The sequence below is a fragment of the Corvus cornix genome, chromosome 3 (assembly GCF_000738735.6).
Source record: "Corvus cornix cornix isolate S_Up_H32 chromosome 3, ASM73873v5, whole genome shotgun sequence".
Lineage (NCBI taxonomy): Eukaryota > Metazoa > Chordata > Aves > Passeriformes > Corvidae > Corvus > Corvus cornix.
In genome coordinates, this window is record NC_047056.1 from 26,991,448 (window position 1) to 27,010,921 (window position 19,474).

The 19,474-nt window shown below is 36.8% G+C and overlaps 1 protein-coding gene across 2 annotated transcripts in view; it reads left to right on the forward strand.

Moving 5' to 3' along the window:
• Positions 1–19,474, forward strand: part of PRKCE (protein kinase C epsilon) — a 285,568-nt gene that overhangs the window by 182,911 nt on the left and 83,183 nt on the right. For both annotated transcript variants that reach the window (XM_010393699.2, XM_010393697.3), the window contains exons 7-10: positions 1,152–1,294; positions 2,479–2,575; positions 4,047–4,261; positions 5,516–5,689. In XM_010393699.2, the coding sequence (XP_010392001.1) occupies positions 1,152–1,294; positions 2,479–2,575; positions 4,047–4,261; positions 5,516–5,689 (629 nt within the window). The remainder of the gene's footprint in view (positions 1–1,151; positions 1,295–2,478; positions 2,576–4,046; positions 4,262–5,515; positions 5,690–19,474) is intronic.

Consider the following 19,474-nt stretch of genomic DNA (forward strand, 5'->3'; position numbering starts at 1 on the left):
CTGTGCATCTTTTTACAAAATATGTGCATGAAGTTGGACTGTACAAAATTTGCTTGCTATTTCAAGCAGCTTGGTTCCTCAATGTCCTCTTCTATGGATCCTAGCTCAAACATTTTACTTGTGCTGAGGTTTTGTCACTGAATACACATTCATTGAAAATACCATGTTTAGCAATTTATTTTTGCTCTTCTTGTCAGCTGAAACATACTTAAAAAGGAAAGGCACCAGCTTTCTGAAGTGCATGGTTATGGCCAGATACAGCGCCTGAGTTTAGTCTCAGAGGCAAATGTGGTTTTTTATCTTAGGGGCTGTACAGTGAAAGTTCCATTGATAAAAAATATAATGAAATATAACTTTATACATACATTTTTAAAATTTGCTTTTCTCTAAAAGGTAAAGAAGTGAGGGATTTGAATAATTGGATACTAATCTAGCATTTAATTACGCTTGCAGCTGTGCTCTCTTTATGCCTTGCTCCACCAGAGGGCACTGGAGTCTCAGATAAAATATGTCCTCTCCTCCTAACAAACCCTCACTCCTCGAGTTTTAAAGGAGCTGTGTTCTTGCCTCTGCCCCATAATCTGGAAGCAAAGTAACCTTTTTTTTTTCTCCTCATAACAATATGATAGTTTCAGGAGATTTAGGGGAAAGAGCTTAGTAATTGGGTTGCCATCTAAATAAACTAGGTATTTACCCCTTAATTTTTATTAAAACTTAAAGTGCTGTCAGTTTAACAGCTGCCTACATTAGAAGTTAATCCACATCAGTAAAATGGAGTAAGAAGCAATAATACATAAGGATTTAATGTTGTGCTTTCTGTAGTGAAAATCCAAGCTCTGAAGGACTTTTCTTCTAATTCAAATTCTATTTAAGAGTTACAGTATCATCCAGTATTTTCATTTGTTCCTATGTCTGTTCTGGGTACTGTGTGAAAATACTATTCTACATTATGATATCAGAAGAATGATAATCAAATTAATAACTTTATACTAGCATTGAAGTATACCTTTAAATCCAGCTAAGTATTTTCCTACTCAGAATGTATTTCTTTGAAAAAGTTATTGGTAGGTCAAATAAGATCTGATTTAGATAAAGCAAATGCTTGCCAAGATAGTATTTAGTTTCTGGTATTACTTTCTATTTCATTGCAGTTTGCAAGATGAATGTACATCGACGCTGTGAAACAAATGTGGCACCAAACTGTGGAGTGGATGCTAGAGGTATAGCTAAAGTTCTAGCAGATCTTGGAGTCACTCCAGATAAGATCACTAATAGTGGGCAGAGGAGGAAAAAGGTAATTTTACGATGGATTGTCACATTTAAAAAATGAAATTAGTATGACTTCATTATAACTTAATTAGTTGGGGTTCAATCCCCCTCAAATGACTTGCGCAATAATTTTTTTTTTTAAGTCAGCAGAGACCTAAGACTTTGAATTTTGTTTTATAAGTGTAAATAATCTATTCTGAACTTTGATATGAAATTGATTTTAACCTGGTACAACATTGCAGATCTCGAGTCTATAATTTCTGGAAGGATTTCTCCTTTTTAATTTTGAGGAAGCATATTTGACCCAGAGACAATGTCTGGCAACAGTTAAAAACATAAATGCCTGTTTCACTCAGAATTGGCATTGGATAATTGATTGATTGGCAGACAGCACTACTCCACAGTGTTATAAATGCTGATAAACAAGCAATGTGCTGGTTCTCATGAAGAGGAGCTGTTTGCCAGGTGACATTTCTGGAGTTATCAGGCCTTTTATAGGAAGAACCAGGCTGTTCTAGAAATAAAAAGCACAGGTCATCCCAAATACATCCAAAGCTGATGGAGTTACCCCTGAGTGATGATATGTATCCTGGATGAGAATGGGCCCTCACTTTGTATCTCTGTTTGCATGATTGTCACAACAGACCCATCGGGCTCACAGAAATAGGCAATTTTTGCCATAATTTCTTTAAGCATTGACAGTTGCTTCTGTTCATTTTCCTGCTTATTGCACACTGGGATCCCCTGTATGCTGTTTTAAAATGTTACAGAAATGTAGGAAACTCAAGAATGAATTAATAGATCTGACACTCCTGGGTAAAGGTGTTGTCATGTTGTTACTGCATGAGGTAGTTTGCAGTGCTTGCTGGTACATGTCATAGTTAAATGTATTTACTGGATAGATTTGAATACAGACTCATGGTGGCTTCTCAAAACTTTCCCACTCACTGGATATGTATACTACATTTATTTCATCTTGAGGACCTGTTTTTCTTTCAGTTGCCTGCTTTTTCTCTCTTTATATTATGGATTCTATTTGATGTGATGCCATCTACTGTATGGCTGAGGTTCTGCCAGTGAGAATCCATAGGGGTAGAAGATCTTCACTTTCCTTCATACTTCTACTTATGAACTAAAGTTGTTGAATTAAATTTCCTCATGGCATAGGAAGATCTCAGAGCTGACTACCTCTTTTGGAATTGTTCTTAGCTAATTGCAGGTGCAGAGACTCAACCACCAGTTCCAGGGTGCGCATCATCAGAAGAAGATAGGTCAAAGTCAGCACCAACATCTCCATGTGATCAAGGTCAAACATATCTTTTTATTTCCTATCTAACATATTTCATTACACATTTTCCTGGAGTAAAAAAATCTATGAACACTAGCCTCTGTAGATGCAAATCAACAAAGTAGTTACCACCAGAAATTTAAGCATTTTAAGTTATGAACTGTAAAATCTTTTTTAAAAAGGCCTGCTTCTCATTTAATTTAAATCTGTGAAATTAAGTGGCTTTTAAGGGGAAAATTATAAAGCAGTCATCTTAATATCTTAAGTTTACTACATGGATCCTTGTCAACAAAATATATTTATGGAAGAAGTTTACATATTCTATTGTAAGAGTGGAGAACATTTTAAATAGTAACACAGAACTTGAGAGAGGGCCTTCATTTACCTGAAAACCTGTCTGTTACTAAGTTTTTGAGATAAAATTGAGTCCTTGTAATTCCATGTTGAACATTTGTAATAATAAAAACTTCTATCCAGACAGGCTATGCTAGCATGTCTATGTGGTCTCTAGAGGCTTCTTAAAACCATATTTCCTTTCAGGAGTTTCTTTTATGCATAGATTTGGACATAGGTATTTTAATCTTCACTGATATGACCTGATTTCATTGAGCTGAGCAGCTGATTGACAGAATTTGTATGTCAGCAGCACTTTTTGATCTAATTGTTTTTAAAAATCAGAAATCTGTGACCTTAAATTTGTCAACCTTTTGGTTTCACAGACACTGTTTTCCTAAAATCATAATTTTTAAAATATCTGATGTTTTGTTTAAAATAAGAACAAAGAATTTGTCTAAATTTTCTATTTAATTTGACCTTTGTAGCTGTCCAATAAAGTGGTTGCTTCCAAGGCCACCAGGCAGAAGTACCATGCAGGAGCTCGGGGCAGACCCTGAGGACTGTTAGTCACCAGGAGACTCTGTATTTAACACTGAGAAACCTTCAGAACCATTTAGCAGATCTACACAATTGCTGCTTGAAGCAGCAGTAGGAAATGGTCAAATACTTTATTGGCAGGCGTCTGATAACAGCTGGAGCTGAATAAGATGCTCCATTCATGTTGACTTCAAGGACTGGGATGCCCAACTATCCTTTTGAACTTTTGAAGACACAAAATACTAAAATACTTAAGCAGGAAGATGAGTAAGTGCGGCAGGAAGATAGGGATATTAAAAACAAAATACTTCTGTGTGGTACAGGAACACCCAAAGTCACTAAAACAACTATTTGGCTACTATTCTGACTTATCTTTCAAGTTTTGGATATGTCATTTTCTTAGGTTCATTTTAAAAGGCCACCCTTCCTGTTAGAGCAGGGGTTTGGCTGATTACTGTAAGGTGGAGAAGCAGTTTGCTAAATATATATTCTTAACCACAGAATGCTCTTAAACACAGCTTTCAGAGATGATGAATGTCTCTTCCCACAGTGATACAGACTAACATAAACTGGTTTTCTGATGGGTTAAAGCTAACTTTTCCTCACCTTTCCACAGAAATCAAAGAGCTGGAAAACAACATTAGGAAAGCATTATCTTTTGACAATCGGGGAGAGGAACACAGAGCAACAGCTACAACGTCCACAGACAACCAGCTTAACAAACCTGGGGAGAATGGTGAAAATGGGGAGGTCAAACAGGCCCAGAGCAAGCGAATAGGTCTTGAGGAGTTCAACTTCATCAAAGTCTTAGGAAAAGGCAGCTTTGGCAAGGTGCGTAGCTTTTTTTTCCCTTCTTCTCTTCTTTTATTTTTTTTTTAGCTAGTGTTCACAGGTGGTTCTGACTGTACTGATTTGGAAATGTTCATATTGACATTCAGAAAGTGCTTCCACCCCAGGGTTTTCTTTTACCCAACAGATCAAAAGTATCAGTCTCCTGATGAGCTGGCATTGTCTGTGCTTTAGCTCACTTCGTTAACTAGGGTTGAGTCTTTTGGTCTTTTGAAACAAAATGTCAGTGTTTCATTATTTTGGGATATGGCTGATGAAGACACACATACAGTTACACATGAACTGTTCAACAAAATTGCTTGTGGTCAAGCAGGAAGAAACAGGTCAGGAATAATGCTGTGGGGTTAATTCACTTTCTTGATAATTCCCAGTTCAAGTCTACTTATTTCACAGAACATTGTGTGTACTTGTTTTTCCTCAGTGGGTGTGTTCAGTGCTGGAGGAAGCAGAACTGAAGCATTTCCACTCAGATATGACAGGGCTTAGACAGCTGCCCAAAACACCGTGTAAGCAGCAGGGCTGTAACTCACCAGATACCTTCCCACAGCAGGGAATTGGTGAGGGTGGAAGGGGCCTTGCTCTGTTTACAGGGCTTATAGATTTTCTTTCCACACTGTAGTGCGCCATGGAATCAAAGAGGTGGACTGAAATATGAATCTGTTTCAGAAGTACACTCTTCCTTCCTTGATATTACGGGAACTTCACATGCAGGGGAACAGGGCTGAAGCAGTTCTTTTGTGTCCTTGTTTCCTAATCCTTTCTCTGAAGATTATCCTGGCTCCAAGCCAGAACTGACCTTAAACAGAGTATAGGACCTGAACCTTAAACAATAGTGGTAGTTAAAATCAACAACTTGAAAGCAGCTGGAATGGTAACTTCAGATTGTATACAAAGTCCATCACACTCAAATCTCACTACCAGAAGTGGGAGATAAAAGTGGGAAATAAATTTCTGGTTTACATCAACTTCCTTCCTTGTTTAGTTTTTGAGACCTCACTAATAGGTACTCATTAAGATACTTAACTAACAAAAAGAATAGATACCTTCTGTTTCAAATTTAAAGAATACCAGAGGTATATGCTTCTAAAATTGGGGTACTTTTTATTTTATAAACTGCAGCTTGATTTAGGCAGGTATGTAACTGTCTTTCTATTTTCAGTGCGGTCAAACTCGTATGAAACCCTGCATTTATGGCATTTGTTGTTCATATGTAAACAGAATTTTTCTTTGGTTTAGGTAATGTTAGCTGAGCTAAAAGGAAAAGATGAAGTATATGCAGTGAAAGTCTTGAAGAAAGATGTCATACTTCAAGATGATGATGTAGACTGTACCATGACAGAAAAGAGAATTCTGGCATTAGCACGGAAACATCCATACTTAACACAACTTTACTGCTGCTTCCAGACAAAGGTAAGCTACATGAGTCTTTTACTAGTTTCTGCCCAAGGAATAACATTCACTATTTCCAGACTAAAAGAAAACAACATAAGAAGTGGAGCAATATTTTGAAAATATTTCTGGTAAGTTTTTGGCATTTCAGTAGTATTGTACAGCAGTACTGGCTGCTGTTAAAAAGTGTAGCTACTATTACCGTGTAAGTACCAGGAGATGGCAGTAAACGAGTTAAAAAGTAAAAAAACCCCACATGCATCGAATACACAAAAATGGCACCTACTGAGGTGGATTGGCACCTACCGAGGTGCCATTTTCTGTGCTTCTTTGGTACATTAATAGCATGTATCATTTATTGAATGAAGTACAAATGTTTTTAACATCCACTGTTGCAATACTTGTGTGTAGAGTTGCAGAAAAGCTGTGACTAAAAGATCATCTAGCAAAGTTGTCAGGAAAGATAAATAGCACGGTGGGAAAGCCGTAGGAAAATGGCTAGTAGGATCAAGATTATAGTGGTTTGAATATGGAAACAGCAAACAAGTAATATGTTTATACAGTTCTTAAAATGGTGAAAATGTGCCAGCATTTTATATGCTTTGAAGCTGACACAAAGCAGTGGCCCAGGAAGGCGTGTATGTCTGTGAAGGGTGTTTCACATTCAGACTTTTATTATATGTGTGAACATGCTCTTAAAATGTTTTAACATATTATTTTAAAATTTGTGACTAGAATAAGCATGTTATTTCAGATAAAAGAAGTGATTAAAAGATTGTACTGGGGTGAGGTATAAACTCTGTGAACAGAAAGGGACCTTTAGTGCACTCCCTAGAGTGTAAATAAGTGTATTAGCAGCCTGATGTGAATCATGTGGCAGAACATTGGTAAAGATCAGTTCTACATACAGTGAATTATGACAGAAGATTCTCCTGCTACTACTCTGATTTCCTGGAGATTCCTTTCCTTTTGTATTTTTGACCTGCTCTTCCCTGTTTTGTACCATGCTTTCTCCCTACCTCCCTGCTCTCCAAAGCTATTCATCAAAGATTCTTCTCTCTTCTCAGATCAGAAACTGTAGTTTGTGGCTTTTCTTGAGCTCAGAGGAATTCATACTGAAGTGGTTTATAGTTACAAGTCATAGGCTAGTGTCTCTTATCAAACAATCAAAACTACACCTAGTGATACCTAGTCAAATTAAAAATCCACAGTTGAAAAGTTGAAGGGTTTTCCTGAGCATGTCCTATGAACAATTTACAAAGAATTCTTTATAAGGGACCAAATATACCAAACACCAAAACATATGAAAAAGCAAAAGCAATATGTTTACTAAAACTATACATTATTTATGAATGGCGACAAATGAAAACGTACCAAGTAAATTAGTCACTGAATTATTTTCTCAGGTTCAGTAGAAAAACAGGTAGAAAAACTTGCTTGAGCAAACATTGTCTGTGGTTAAAATAGCTTTATTGAGATGAGGGCTGTAATACAATGGGTTTTAAGTGTATTTCCCAGTAGTGTATGGTTACTTACGCCATGGTTGCGTGCCATGCCGTGGCGGCTGTACTTTGCAGAACTGGTCCCTGAAGTGATCATGCTGGAATTAAATTTTATATTTCAAGTAGAGCACACTTGTCATATACACCCTGACTTAATGGGAAGATTGACTCGGTATTCATTGTCAAAGCACTCAGAGGTTGTCTTTATGTAATGAGATTACTTACTTTGTTCCTCTTCCACAAAAATGCAAATGTAGAAGTTTGACTTTATATGCTGCAGTGTTTTCCTTCAGTAATCAGCTGAAGACACTGTAGAAAAGTTGCCTAATATGCTTTTTACAGTAAGTACATTTCAGTATTATTTATTTTTTACATGGAGCAGACTTTTCATTAGTGTCATTTACTAAATGAATCTATTATTATCACAACAAGTAAGGGGTAATATTTTAAATTATTTTGGAATTCAGAAATTGTGCCAAATCATGGCTAACAACAACATACTTTATACACTAGTGTGGTTTTAGCCCTATATTTCTAATTTCTTTTTACAGTTCCATCTAACTTCCTTACTTTAAAGAAATATTCTTGGGACTGATACTTCTTATGTTCCTCCTTAATACAAAAGCAAACTTTTATCAAACTAATTTGCTTTAAGCCCATCAAAAAATAAGTCCCCCCCCCATCAGCATTTTAGATACATATAAAAAAAATTATATTCAAGTATTGTACTTCTGGAATAGTTTTGAAATCTTCTTCAGTGATATGGAAGTTGAGAGAGTTCCAAAGCTTGGGATAAAGCGTGCAAAGCTGATACAGGATGTTTTGTCTGCAGTAGTTTGAGGTATAATCTCCACAGCCCAGTCCTACACATCAGAAAGAAGGTAAAATCTACAGCAGTGCCTCAGCTGATCTGGTTTTTCATGTGGAAGGAGCTTAACTCTTTTACTGGGGCATATCTTCTAAACTGTGTCACCTTTGGATAGTGTTTTTCAGCACTCTTACGCTATGGCAGCATTTCCCTTCTTGTTTTGCTGGAGTATGGTCATTGGTCTCTCAGCATATTCGAGGTTTGAGTTGGGTTTTGCCTGTGCTCTGTCAGTGGGAATATGAACGATGGCTACTGTGTTCTGTATTTGGCACTCCCATGGTGAAACCTGCCCAAGACCTGGCATACAGGGTACAGCATTTTTGTAATAAGTGACTTTTGCTTATCATCATCTTTGAATATTCAGGACTTCATTGTGTAGGTATTGTTTTCTCAATAAAGGTTTTGAGAAAACATAGGGCATTTTCAGACTGCTACTGTTTCCATTCTGTTTTCAATCTTCTCTTTCTCTTCTTCTGTGTGTTGGTCCCTTGATTTTTCAGTAAGGGGTATCTTACCTGACAGTAATCTGATGCTGCCCGGTTCCCCTCTTCAGTGTCCTCTTCCTTCCAAGCTCATACCCTGCTTCAGGGATCAACTATGGAACACTGTCAACAGGAGGTTTTATTGGTAATGCTTCAGGCAGGTGGCTGACAAAGGGGACTTAAATGTTTCTAGACATGTTTTCTCTGAAGACATTCTTGTCTTCATTCACAGTTGGATGTTTCTGAACTGTGAGAATTAAAGTGCTTTTTATGGAAAGGTCTAGAAAATATAAGTAGCTTCACTTAATTCCTCCTACACCCCTGTCAGCTTTCCTTGTAAGTGCTTAAAATTTTCTAGACCTCTACCCCATGAGATGCATACACATCTATGTGCACACCCTGTAATTTATAATGAATTATCCTAATAAATACCTAAGAAATAAAATGGGGTTTAAATTATTTAAGGCAATGAAAGCTTTATTATGATAATTCATTATAAAATTAGAAGACTACAGAGCTGCTGCTTTTAACATCTGACATTTGATTTTTTTATTGAACTTCATGAAATTAGATAGGTTTGAAAATAGTGCTCTCCTTCTCTTTTCGTTACACTATGTTCAACAGACGTAGTAGAGAGTATTTTTAGTGCACAAAAATGTTCCTGTTGAATGATAGAGTTGCAGAACTTGCAAAGGGGCCTTAGTCAACATTACAGCATTTCTCTTAGAGGAAATAAGTAGTTAAATAAAGGGTAGAGAAAGTCAGTTACTACAGGTGAACAGTCAGACTTAGGCCACCCATGAAAACATTTCTCCTCCTTGCGATGTTAAATCAGTGTATCTATCCATAGCATAGCTCCTGGGCTGGCCTGCACGGCCATTCACTTCTTTCCTGTGTTCTGGTGTTGCAAGGCAGAGATCAGCCATGTGATGTGGCACAAGGGCATCAAGAGGAGGCTGTAGTGACCCGGGATGACTATGTTGATCCCTTAAGTGTTACATGCTGCCTAGTGGCGTACTGCTGCATTATCCTAGATTGTGAGTACTGTGGTTCAGGTGTTGTTCCTTTCTGCTGTCTAGCACACACTGAGTAATGCTAGAAGTCTGGCATTTATAAAGCTGAAATTCAGGGTGTTTCATTCCATTTCAGCTCTCATGACATCTCTTTGTTACTCTGAAAAATCCCTGGACCTCTGTCTGCATCAGACCCCTCTAAAAACCTAGAGTAATTAGTCTTCCTTCCACTGTGGCTTGTATTTAAATGTTTCCAAGAAGGTTTTGGAAGTCCAATGGAAAGGTGTAAAATGGAGTTCCATTTTTAAAGTGAGTTATTTTGTAAGAAAGTCACAAAAAGGAAAGAGAATCATCATACTTACGATTTCTTTAAGTCATGTTTTCTAAGTTAATTTAGGAAGAATCCCTGTAGTGTGTGACCAAAACTGTAATTGGTAAGGTTAAATAAAGTCTTATTTCTTTTATGTGTATTTGTACAGAAAAAATTAAGTGTCTTCTGCTATTATAGCTCAGAGGAGTGTCATTTATGATATATAGTGCAAATTAACCTAACTGACTTGCCACTGTTACATTCATCTGGGACTAATCAGATCTTATAATCCATTTTATCTGGTATTCTTGTACTTTTGTTGCTAAGCAGCTAAAGCCATTATACAGATATTGCTATATGGGTGTAATCAGTTTAACACAAGTTTGCATTGCCTTTTATTACTGATTAGTGTCAAATTAGAACTTTTTAGGGCCCAATTCTGTTCATTATTATCCCTGCTTCACTGGATTTGTATGTGTGAGACAAAAGACTAAATTAACCCCTGTATTTTTAGCTATTTTAATGCTAAAATATTTTAATACAATTTAAATATAAAATTATTGATAAAGGTTTCTTAAAGATAAGTGTTAACTATGGTAAAAAGGTAGAATATTATGGTGGGTAAGCACGGAGTGATGTTATTTATACTGTTTCTATTATGGTACCTTTTTATATACATTTATATACATTTATATTCAAACCTAATTTAAATATTTTATTTATCTGTGTTGCTATATATGCACATACACAGTAAGTATTTTTGAATTCCCAGCTGGTTTATACAGGTAGTTCGTATAAAAAGAAATTAAAATATACTGACTTTGACTCTTTCTTCAGAGTATTTCCTGAAGCACTAGAAGTTAGAATAGTATCTGCTGATGTTTCGTATATCATACAGTTAAGAAGTTATGTAAATGTATAAAATTTTGGCAGAATAAGGTTTTTCAGAAATCTGTATTGTGTGTATGTTAAATTTAGCTTTCTTGTTGGCTGCTACCCAGTGTGAATGCACTGACCACGATCACTGCATTGTCTGAAAGTAGACACTATGGTCAAGAATAGTTGGAACGGTGAAGCTGATGATCAAATACTGTAATCATTGTCTCTCTCTCACACACAAGCCCCTGTTTCCAGCATGATGACCCCATTTTGGGAAACTTGCTATTACGCAGCTCAGTTATTGCTAGCTGCTCTCGAAGGATTATTAAAGCCTGGTTAGCTCACTGAAGATTCATTGTTCACATTAGTCCCTTTAGTGTTAAACTTCAAGTCAGGCTACCAGTGCAGCCAGGCTCATCAAGGGCCTGCAGGAGAAATTACTCCTCCAGCATCCATCAGTCTAAATGCTCCTCTTTCAGACAGGAAGGACTTTTATTTTGTGATGTAGCACCCAAACTGAACAGGACTCTTTCACACCCTCTCAAAGCTAGGGCTTGTTCCTAGTTTGCATGTATACAAGTGAGTGCTGCAGCTGCAGCTCCATGGATTGCTTTGCTGTAACCAACGGAGGCCTTGGCAATCCTGGGAATAGTCCTGAGCCAGCATCTGTGGCCAGAATTCACTGCAACTGCTGTCATGAAGTAGGTGAGGGCAAGCTGGAGTTTGTGCTGACTTTTTTTTCACCTTGGTCCTCATGCCTGCATGTTAGGGTTTTAGAGTTAACTATGTCAGTAGTTCACTGTGTTAAAGACATCTTAGTGTAGCCAAGCATAAAATTCAACGTCAGGATTTTAATCCTGATCTGATCATGTGCAGACATGAGGTTTTTAGGATAACAGGTAGGGAGCTAAGGGCCTTAAAGGTGCTGTTTTCATATCTCTTGGACAGAGTAGCTGGAATTACATATTATACACTTCTGATCTAGGGAAAAGTGTGTTTCTCCAGTTGAGGCATGTTAGAGGGGAGAAATTTTCGGAGTATCTACCAGATGCTTTGCCAGTAACTTTCCTGGCAAGTCTGTCTGTCTTATACACTATCTTTTAGCAGAGATCAGAGGAGACAGGAATATTGTTATCCAAACAAGGTGAAGGGGGTATCAGACTTTGAAACTGGAGTAGTGCCCTCACTCACTGGGTCCACAGAATCTCTGTGTGAGCTTGTGCTTTGGCTGTGTTAACATCATTCTGGTTAGTTCCTGATCTGGCATTCTTAATCTTACAACTCTTGTGGAAATGGGGTACTGTTCCTCATCCAGCAGGATAATTGAATATTGCTGCTTTAAATGAAATCCTGCATGTTAAAGCTGGATTGTGGCTTTCAGTTTAGTTTTGCCTTGGGAGAGTGGGAAGGATAAGGGTAATATGACTTGTGGCAGCATCGCTTGGAAGCAATGTGCCTGACTGGTTCATCACGGGATCTGTCATCTTGTCACTCTGCAGACATGTGCTGTGACCTTCCTTTCTGTCCTTCCTCTGCACCTACATCCAAGACCATCCTCACAACTGGTGTTGGTTCCCTCTTTTGGACAGTAGAGACCTGAGTACATGACTGGTCCCTTGTCCTAGCACCCTTTGTGCTTTTTCTGGTATTTTTTGGCCATAAAACACGATTCATAATTTGGCTCTGATGGGTTCAGGATAAAAATTAATTTGCAGCAATAAAACCTGTCTTTAAAATAAGTGAAAATTTAATGCTCACATGGGTAGCTATTGGGATACCTATTTGTGCCAGTTGACCGTTTTACATGCTATTTAAAGAAAGCCCATGACACACAAGAGATTGTGGGGAAACATTTTATACTGTGGTTTTTACGTGTTGCTCTTACAAGTAAACAACTAACGCACCCCAAAGGAAGTCAAGGAAAAGGAAACTGCGTATAAAATCTGGTTCTTCTGCAGCTTCTTTTCTAAATGCAGGAAATGATTCTCTTCAGAATTCATGTGGGCACTTTAATACAACTTTTTTTTTGTAACAACAGTAATCTTAGTAAATTATAATAGTACACAAGAGAATTTCACCATGGGAATGAAGTGGAATTTACAAAACATTTGGGTTTGCAACTTTAGTAAAATTTTCATTGCTGTTTTTAGCATCTACACAGAGTAATTTTGGCATGTCTTCTGCTCCATACACCACGTGTGGGCCAAACTTGGGTAGGGTATAGCTTAAATTATGCTTTATCTCTTCTCAAAACCACACCATCAGATTCTTTTTACACCATTGATGGGTGTGTGAGAAGGTTTAAGGGAATCCTGTTCATGCCATTTTATCTCACTTGTGGGTGAGTGCTTGTAGCAAAACCAAACACAGGGTTTTGATGCAGGGTTTATTCTTGCATAGTTACTGTGGGCCATGTAAGAGTAGTGATGCCCACCCAGTCCACAGTCTCATGCTTGTGTGTAAGGAAGCATGTAGGGAACCTCTCTGTGTTCCCACGTAAGGGGAGCCCAAGGCCATTTTGTAAGCTGAGAAGTATTCAGTGCCTTGTTCTATCTCCTTAAAGTTACGACAAAGGTGATCTAGGACATCAACTCAGCCTTTAAGAGAAGTGTCTCCCTGGAGGAGAGCGAGTGGTGTGTCATTTGTGGGCCTGTGAGTCCACAGAATCTCTGCACCACGGCTGAAATACTGTGTGAAAAGTATATACAGCTTCCACAAACAGTAAGAAAGAGTAAACATAAATCTGTACAATATGTACAGGTAAAATGTATCTCATCATTAATTGTTCGGAACTGAGGAAACTTGAATAGTAAAGACTCCTTCCGAGTCTTGGCTGTGCTTATTAATACATAGTTCATAGCAATGCAAAGAGTGTTTATGGAAGGCATTCTGAAGGTTAACTTACCAACTTAGCTGCTTCAGTTGTGTATAGAATAATACCAACTAGTATTAAGTCTGCATATTTCCATAATCTAAATTGTGACCTAGAGGGATCACCCCATTTATCCTTAATACAGCCAAGAAAGATCCACTTGCAACTCTTCCTTACAGAGTATGGGCACCTTGCCAAGTTAACAAAGAGGAAAATTGTCTTTTTAGGTATTTAACTTTGCATTCAGCCTATAGAAGGATGAACGGGATCCATTTCATAAGCTTCTATAAATAAGTTTTCCCAAGAAGCTTCACAGAATCACACAAAATAACTGACTTGGAACACCCTTATTGATAAGTAGTTTCTTGAAAAGTCTGTGGTGGTTCTTATTTTTTCTTTTCTGTTTTCAGAAACCCAATATTAAAATCACACAGAATTCTGCTACTTAAAACTGCTTCCTGAGTTGTAGAAAAAAATTATACCCTGAAAATAAAACACACTATTTTCTTCTGTGCAGCTTTACTCATTTCAGAGGGTTTAAGATGGCTTAAATGACAGCAGAATTTTGGACAGTGTTTCCTGTTGTCTGACTAATTTGTACTTGGAATTGCCAGGGTTTTCAGCTGTGTGAAGTATATGCTTTGCCAAAAATTAATCAAGTTCTGGAAACAGGAAAGTATGGAAAATAAAGTAGATACAATTAATGCTTTTAAAGGTCACTGTTGCATTTTAGAGCTGCAGAAATCCAGACAGTGAAGAGAGATGTATGAATAATGACTTTCAATAGGTATTGAACAAGCCTGGCTCAGGTAACTCATGTTTATCATAAAAACAAAAAAAGTCAGTATGTGGGGCTTACACAGATCAATGGGTATTCATAAAGACCTTCATTTTCAGGAAGGGTTATGAAAACGTGTTGAACAGGGAATGTTATATGTAGGCTTGGGATTTTGCATGTATTTATAGGTTTTCATTACTTCTGTGTGCTCATGTATTTTTGTCTTGAAATGTGAATTTTAAAGCTCTTGCTAGATTCCTTTCATCCCCTTTTGAGAACTGTTTTGTATAAAGGGCCGAAGAAAAGACAAAACTGAATTCTGTTCTTATGTTCTGCATAAGACATATGAGCAGAGCAACCAACAGCATGTCTGGCCCACTCTCTTACAGTGCCAAAGCAGATGTCCAGGAAGAATGTAAAGCATATAATGATTTTTTTTCCAGAATATTATCCCAATATCATGAGATAAATGATGACTTGGGCATTTCCTGAGTCAAAGATGGCAGGTTTGCATGTAATCAGATGGCACTTTGCACATGATATTTTCTGCACATGATATTTTTTGTGGTAACGTTGAAAGTGAGAAGCTATTTGGAAATGTAGTTGTTGGTGAGCATTGCATTTTGTTCACCCACAAGAAGTGGAGAAATCCTCTTAATACCACATCTGCAAACAGACAGCCCTATTATGCAGTATAAGTATTTATGCCTTTTCTTTTAAATTATATTTTCTGCAAGTAGTGTCTATGCCATTAAAAATCTCAAAACCAAGGTAGCTGCACTATATTTTCATCATCTTCTAGAGAAGGGAAATAATGTATCTGAGCACTTGGAAATACCAACTAAACATACTGAGTGAGGCTTATCAGATAGAAAAAACGGAGGACTCGCTGCAGGTATTTCAATATGCATGTCCATAATGTTCTGTTATCCATACATTACATAGAAAAAGTATTACCTGTTGTAATACAGGTAAACAGTACATAGTAAATTTGGTAGAACACTTCTCAAGTTGCTTTTTCCATTGCTGAGAGGAAAGGTACTGACAGAAAGAGAGAAGTGTTACACTATCTTGTGCTTTGCCCTCAGGAACCTCAGCAGTGAGCCACAGCTGGCAATGCCATGCCAGAGCCAAAAGGGCATCATGCATAATGCATTAGATGTAATTAAGAAGCATGCCAAAGCGTGATGCCATCCTCTTTCCAATTTTCGGTCTGCAGTGTTCATCTGTTGAATTTCTGCAGTAGAAATCACAGAATCACAGAATATGATGAATTGGAAGGGACCTACAAGGATCATCAAGTCCAAATGAAATAAAGCTTTTTAAAAACTTAATTCAGCCATGTTTTAATACATTTACCTGAGCATTTCTTAAAGAAATGATTGAGTATAGACAACTTTCAGAAAGGACAATAGGTGTGTTGGATATATTGATGAATATAACACATGGGTTTCTTTATGGACCCATGCAGTAGGGGACAAATTTTAAAAGAGAAATTAATTAGGTTATTTGGGCATGCAAGAAATCTCTCTTGTTGTATTTTTAGACAATCAAAGAGTAAAAATGTAATAAGGTTTGGCCAGGAAGAGGGTCTGTCTTCAGGGCTTTAAAATTCTGCATAGCCCTGTGATGTAATTAACTCCTGGAAAGTCATTTTTGGTTGCATTCAGACGTGAGAAACTTGATGGTCATGTTCCTGAAGTCTCACTCATTCAGTCTTGTGCTACATGTTCTCATGCTGGCAGTATTCAAGAGCAAGGCCTTTAATGGCAACTGCTGTATTTCAACAGCAACAGGAAAGGAAGCTTGCAAAGATTTTCTAGCATAATGAGAAAGGGGAAGATCATATCTAATGAGATTTTTGGATCAGAACTAAGGGAGTTTTAGATAGGAATCAGAATTTAAAGAGGCTTAAACTCACCAAACCTCTGAACTTTTGGAAATTTGCCATGAATCTGTGGGAAAAGTTAGGAAAGAATTGTTGCTGGGTGATATGCCTGAGGAGATTAACTGTTTTCTGCAGTGCTCTTCAATGTGGTATTATTATATAAAACACTCGACGTGGTTCAAGTATCCCTTAGGCTAACATGTAATCTCAGCCACATGTGTAACCCAATATCTGAGTATTGTTTCACTCTGTTTTTAACTGGATTTAGACTGATGATTTGGGTCTAAGAAGCCATGGGCATCTCCCCAGAATCTAAATATCACCAAGTTCAGGATTTGATAGCCAATGCAGACTTCATTAAAATTCATTAACCATTATCTGATTGCACAGTTACCATCATTCTGTAAATAGCATTGAGAGAAAGGGGGAATATTTACTGGCCTTGTACAGAGAAAAATAATGTTTTATCCATTAGTACTGTGTTGTTTTTAAAGTTGTTTACATTCTTTGAGGAAATGCGGAAGCTACTGCTTGAAGAGGTTAGAGGACATATGAGTTTATGGGTTCTTTTTGAAAATATTCTTGAAACAAATGCTAAATTAAATTATTCAAGTAATTGCAGAGAGAACATTATGTCTTGGCAAGCTGATCTTACTCTGTTATATTTGAATTAAAAAAATCTAAACTCTGGGGGGAATAAAAGGTTGTCAGATCTTATCATGTTACAATGAAGAATTATATAATTTTTTTAGTCCTACCCGTAAGTTTTGCTTGCAAGTTACTGCCTTTGTCAAGTTACTGATGGTCTCAGAAAGATAAGCAGAGTACAAATAAAATTATTAGATTGTTACAGTAGAATGCTTAAACGGTTAAAAATATGATAATCTGTTAAGGAAAAAATCTAAGGTTTTTAATTTTTTTTCTTTTCCTTCTTTTTCCCTGTAAGAATAGATGTCTGTTAATTTAAAAAGTAGTAATTTGTGACCATTCCTTAAAGCTCTTCTTTGAATTATGTAAATCCTTGTCCCATAGAAACCTTAGGTTGTAAACTTCAAAGGAGTCTCACAAAGCCTCAAGGTGAAAGTAGGTGAAATTTTCAAAAAGACTTTCTCTCCCCTATGGAACTAAAGACATGGGAAACTGTGTCAGTGGAACTGAAGTTTGCTTTGAAGTGCTGGGTTTGCACAACCACAGAATACTGAATGGGAAGGTTCAAATCACTGCTGGTGTATTTACTGAATCACAAAGGCTGAGTTCGTGCAAATTGTTCCCACTGCTCTTTTGTTCCTAATTCCAGAGAACATTTTTTAATGATTAATATACTTTTTCTTAGAATGAAATATTACACTGGGCCTTGGTTGCAGCATGTTTTATTCCCTGGACATTTTTTTTGTCCAGGAACAGTTGTAGAAATGCAACGTAAAACCAGTGGGGCAAATATAAACTACAAATTCAACATTTTGCAATTGTATAAAGAAAAATGGTGTTCTTGTTCTCCTAAAACATGAGATTTCTTTTTAAATCTGGTTAGTTGTCAGACACTGGTTGCATCATTCTGCTTTACTGGCTTGCTGTGCTGGTCTGTCAGTTCAGCTCTTGTGGCCTCTGTGCGGGTTTTGATCCTGAGCTAAGAAAGACAAAAACTTTGCCCTCTCTTTGCCTTCACATAACACCACAACTGCAATAAAAGTAAGATAAATGCATTAGGAGTTACTTCATGGGGGGTTTTATTATTTATTTTTAAAATAATTATGTGAGCCTTTGACATAATTTTTCTAATTGAGCAACCTGGTCTAGTGGGGTGATGGCACAGGGATCAGAATTAGATAATCTTTAAGGTCCCTTCCAGCCAATTTTTTGATTCTATGATTTCATAAATATACAGTTCACTAATTATTGTTTTCTAGATGCAGATGACTGTGAGCAAGAGGTTGTTTATATAATATATTCTTCAATATGCTGAAAAATTTTGCTGCTTCGGGGACAGAACACTCCAGTTTAAAATTTAATAATAAATAAATAAATAAATTTTAAAACCTGAAATTAGAAAAATAAATATAATCATGCTGTTCTGACACACAAAGTGAAATCAATTAATTAATAGTGAAAAGAAAAATAGTCTGTTTATAAAACCTTGAATTTAAATACATTTGTCTACCAGAAAGGATAGAGAGTATGTGTCAGCAATCTTCGATACTGCTAGGGGTTTTTTTTAGAAATTCACCAAATACCTATTACGGGTGGTCTTACAAAATTTTTAGTTGTAATTCTGTTTTCATTATCCAAAGAAAATGCATTACTCATGCATTGTTTAAGGAAAGGTATTTTGCCTTAACTTTGCATATGTGGTGGAAAAAAATTCCTGAAAGGAATTTTTCGTGTCTTCTTCAAGTATTATGAAGCTGCCATCACTCTACTGTTTGTAAATGCCATTGGCATTTTCATAGCTGATGCTTGTACTCTCACCAACGCACTGGCCATTTCTGCTTATTTTCTTAGTATAAAAGGCCATTGAACTCACTTTAAAACTTGCTGTTGTTCTAGAGATGGAATTTTTCACAGGTAAGAAACAAAACTGATTCTATCGATGTTCTTCATATCTACTTTCTGCTTTCAAAACCTGTACTTATTTTTGCATGTTTGTGATCTTTATATGTTCTTTATAGACAGCCTTGATATGTAGAAAAGGGTGCTGAAAACTCTGTCTTTAAAGCCATGTATTACAAATAAAATTCACATTCCTTACATTATTCTTATTTGTAAGGAACAATAAATTGATGCTATAGAAGTTGAAGCTGGAATTGTGATTTGATCCAGAACTCATAGAATTAATTTTGCTTTTGATTAGGCTCACAAAGATGAATCACAGGATACTGCGTGGTGGCACTGTATAGATTTCAAGAGTGTTCTATAACATTTTACTGATCAGTGTGTCACCTGGTGAGAATGATTATGGAAAGAATACTGCAAATGTACTCAGCCTGTATCTGACAGGCAGGTATGTGTCATTGAAAACTTTTCTCAGGTTATTGCCCAAGTTGTGTGGCATGGGGGAATCAGGTTTTGTTTGTATGTTTTAGTAGTGACGACCTTTAATTCAATGAAGCTGAAAAAGTGAAATTGACTATTGAGGGGTAAAAAATGGAAAGCAAACAATTTGGATCTGCTTGTACAGAAACGAAACACGTTTTATTCCAGGCTGTTGGAACACTGA